At 42.4% G+C, this 3,437-nt stretch overlaps 1 protein-coding gene across 1 annotated transcript in view; it reads right to left on the bottom strand.

Annotated features, from left to right (window-relative positions):
- Window positions 1-896, bottom strand: part of sox9a (SRY-box transcription factor 9a) — a 2,829-nt gene extending 1,933 nt beyond the window's left edge. The window contains exon 1 of the mRNA XM_036527416.1: window positions 78-896. Coding sequence (XP_036383309.1) covers window positions 78-514 — 437 coding nt within the window. The 5' untranslated portion in view covers window positions 515-896. The remainder of the gene's footprint in view (window positions 1-77) is intronic.
- Between the last annotated feature and the right edge of the window lie 2,541 nt (window positions 897-3,437).

A 3,437-nucleotide genomic window follows, 5' to 3' on the forward strand; every position in this document is an offset into this window, starting at 1 on the left:
TTGCAAATTGCCTACAGTATGCAGCACAATAGCAGCTCAGTCATTTTAAAAGAGAAAAGCGAGACGGAAAGCGTTACCTCCAGAGTTTCCCCAGAGTCTTGCTGAGCTCGGCGTTGTGAAGGTGCGGGTACTGATCGGCCAGTTTCCTGCGCGCCGCCTGCGCCCACACCATGAAGGCGTTCATCGGTCTCTTGACGTGAGGTTTGCTTTTAGAGGATCCGTTCACCCTGACGGGCATGGGCACCAGGGTCCAGTCGTAGCCTTTCAGCACCTGGGACACCGCCTCACGGATGCAGACGGGGAATTTGTCCTCCTCGTCTTTCTTAAATTCACCCCGCTGACCGTCCGGTCCCATCAGGCTGTTCTCATGCGGTCTGGTGTTCTCTGTGTCGGACCCAGATCCGGACGGACACGGGGACCCCGCGGAGTCCTCCGACATGCTCGGGCTCGGGGCGTCAGAGAGACATTTCTCCTGTTCATCTGTCATTTTCAGAAAGGGGTCGAGTAGATTCATGCGAAAAATATTAGATGAACAACTACACGTGAGAGAAATTGAAGTTCAGAAGAAAGTAAAAGTGGTAGCCTTGTGAGGCTGAAAAAATAGCTGTTCAACGCGCTTACAGAAATATTAAGCTTTTCAACTGAAAAAAATACAAAAAAAGTTGAATATTTGATTTGATCCAGCGAACAAAGCAATAAAAAGTTTGCGAATGTCCTTTTGACTTCTGAAGTTGATGTGTCGCAGAACCACGCGCGCCCCTCCGAGCGCAGCGCAAAACGCAGTCACACACTTCGGCTGTGCGGCTTTCCGTCTCTGGAGGCACAACTGTCGAAGCAATTTGTTTATGCTTTTGTAGACAGAAAACGCGAGTGCTCCTTTCCTGCGTTATTTCCAACTTGCCTGAGAGTTTTAAGGACTGAGCAGACTTGCAGGCAGACTTTATAAAGAGCCCAAGTCGGACAGCGAGCGCCGATTGGGCGAGAGAACTTCGGGGCGGAGACGGAACTTGATCCTTCTCTTTTTCCCTTAACCGAACTAATGCCCGAAGACAGAACTTTAAAACAAATGAAATATGCACATATGATTGTAAAAATCTGCATATATAGAGATGCAGATAAATTCAGTTTAACTGCTGTGGTTATCTTTATTCCAATGAAAGCTCTGACAGAAAACACAGACACGTCAAAGAACTGTAATTTATTTATTAAAAGAGCTCATTTTTGCCACTTTTTATAAATATTTTAGGGTTAAGGAGTTTTGAGCGCAACGATAGCTATGAAGAAGGGAAATTGGGTTAACTGAATTAAAGACTCAATTTTCCCTCCGTTTGTGCTGTGTTGAAAGCGGTGTGAATTCGGAGGAACCGGTGATCGTGTTTATTGAGGAAAGTGTTCGGTAGCAATGAAGGCAAACGTAACGCTGAAGGTTCTGTAAAACACCTTTGCCTTTCATGACATAACGGGCCAGTGTCAGTCATGTCTCGCAATTGCAAGCCTGTTATGTATGGATTCACCAGCAATTCGAACTGTTATGACCACCATTACAGCCCAACGTGTGGTGTGATGGCGACAGTCGAAATGACAGTGTAATTATAGGTAAATATATATATTCACAATGATAACAATAATAATTAGACTCTGATTTCGATCTTCGATCGCGTCCAACATTATAACACATACAATATGAGTTCATAATGCGCCCTTCTTTTACACAAATATAAGTTAGAGGAAAATGTTATTAACAAAACTCCAATCACCACAATTAGTGAAAGTTATTTTAGAGTAATTATCTAAACAATGATCTGTCATTCTATAACATTGTTTTAATATTGGTGTTATTGAAATATGGACAAGTGTGAAAATAAACACCGCCTCTCCGTGATTTGTCCGATAGGGGGAGACAACAGCCCAGAAACTCAGGAGTTTCTGTGGTACTGTATGCACACAGGCAATCCCGAAGGGGGACCATTTGCTTGTTCCAGGCAATGTTCAGAAATGACACTAATAATAGTTACTATAAAGTATTCTTCGTTCTCTATTGTTCGGTTGATTTTGTAGCAATGCGCGTGTCTCCAAGTACTTTTCTGTGATGAAAATGTCTGTAAAACCTTAGTACTTACTGTACCAGTATAACAGGAAATTTGGAAACAGCGTCAGTGTATAGGTGTGACATAAGTTGTTTTAAAATAACTTAACGGCTATGGTTCACATTTATTAAAGTTTTTATGGCATTTTGCTGCCCCGCACGAGTAACCCCATCCAACGATGCGACGCTGCTGCGACGCAGGCGTCTCGGCCAGGCGAAAGGAGCTCCATCTCACCTACTCTTGCAATGATCCGCACGAAAGAGGTTGACGATGTAAAACAGAGAAAACGGAAAAGGCTTCTCTTTCAGACGCGATACGCAGACAGACAGAAAGACGCGAAGGCGGGTCCCCATCCACGCTGGCCCCAGGGAGCAGGCTGTCCGCTCGGGGTCCCGCTTTCTGTCCCGTCCTGGTCACGTTTGCAGCTGCTGTGGAGGTGGTGCAGAGTGCGTGCGGCGCTCACTCGGGACGCACGTGCTGCTACTGTTCTCTTCCTCTCTCCCACGAGCGCGGGTGCATGAACACGCGCACAGCGGGGACAACACGAGCCGAAACATGCTGCTCGAGACTGTAGTCCTTTATCAAATAACAGTCCAGCCGCTCTAGTTTCATACTTGCAAGCCCCATTTGGATTTTACAGTCTGGCTGGAAATGTATAAATATCTATAGCTATAGTGTAGTACTAAATATGTTCTTTAACTTGTAGTGTTTGGTGACAAAAATCACACAAACCATCCAGAGACAAAGAATGCCTTTCGTTTTCTTTATTTACTTATTTTGCACAATATTGAACATGTTACAGGGTTCAGAAGAGAGTGTAGTGGACTGAAACATTTTAAATTATTATTAATAATGTATTTATATTATTTATTTATGTAAATATATTATTTATATATTTATATTATAAATCACGTAAAGAACGTATTGAAAAAATACTTGCCAAATGTATTTAAATAAATTATACAGAATTAAAACAGTGAAGATGATGATTGATGATGCCAACAAAAACATCTTTATTTTTCTTTATTTGGCACACACACACACACACACGCACGCACACACTCACACACACACACACGCACTCGCACGCACACACATACACACACACACTCACACACGCACGCACACACACACACACACACACAATTTGTTTAGCATAACTGAAGTATTTAAAGAAATTGCATACGTAATTGCATATGTAAATATAATCTTGGTAAATGATATGTATCATATTACCAATGATTTCTATCCATCTATATCTATCTATCTATATGTATGGATATGTAAGGAATATTAAAACCATCGATACAACAACTGACAAATTTCAGAAAGAGTTTTTAGTTTGCACAA

The sequence above is a fragment of the Megalops cyprinoides genome, chromosome 1 (assembly GCF_013368585.1).
Source record: "Megalops cyprinoides isolate fMegCyp1 chromosome 1, fMegCyp1.pri, whole genome shotgun sequence".
In the NCBI taxonomy this organism is placed as follows: Eukaryota; Metazoa; Chordata; class Actinopteri; order Elopiformes; family Megalopidae; genus Megalops; species Megalops cyprinoides.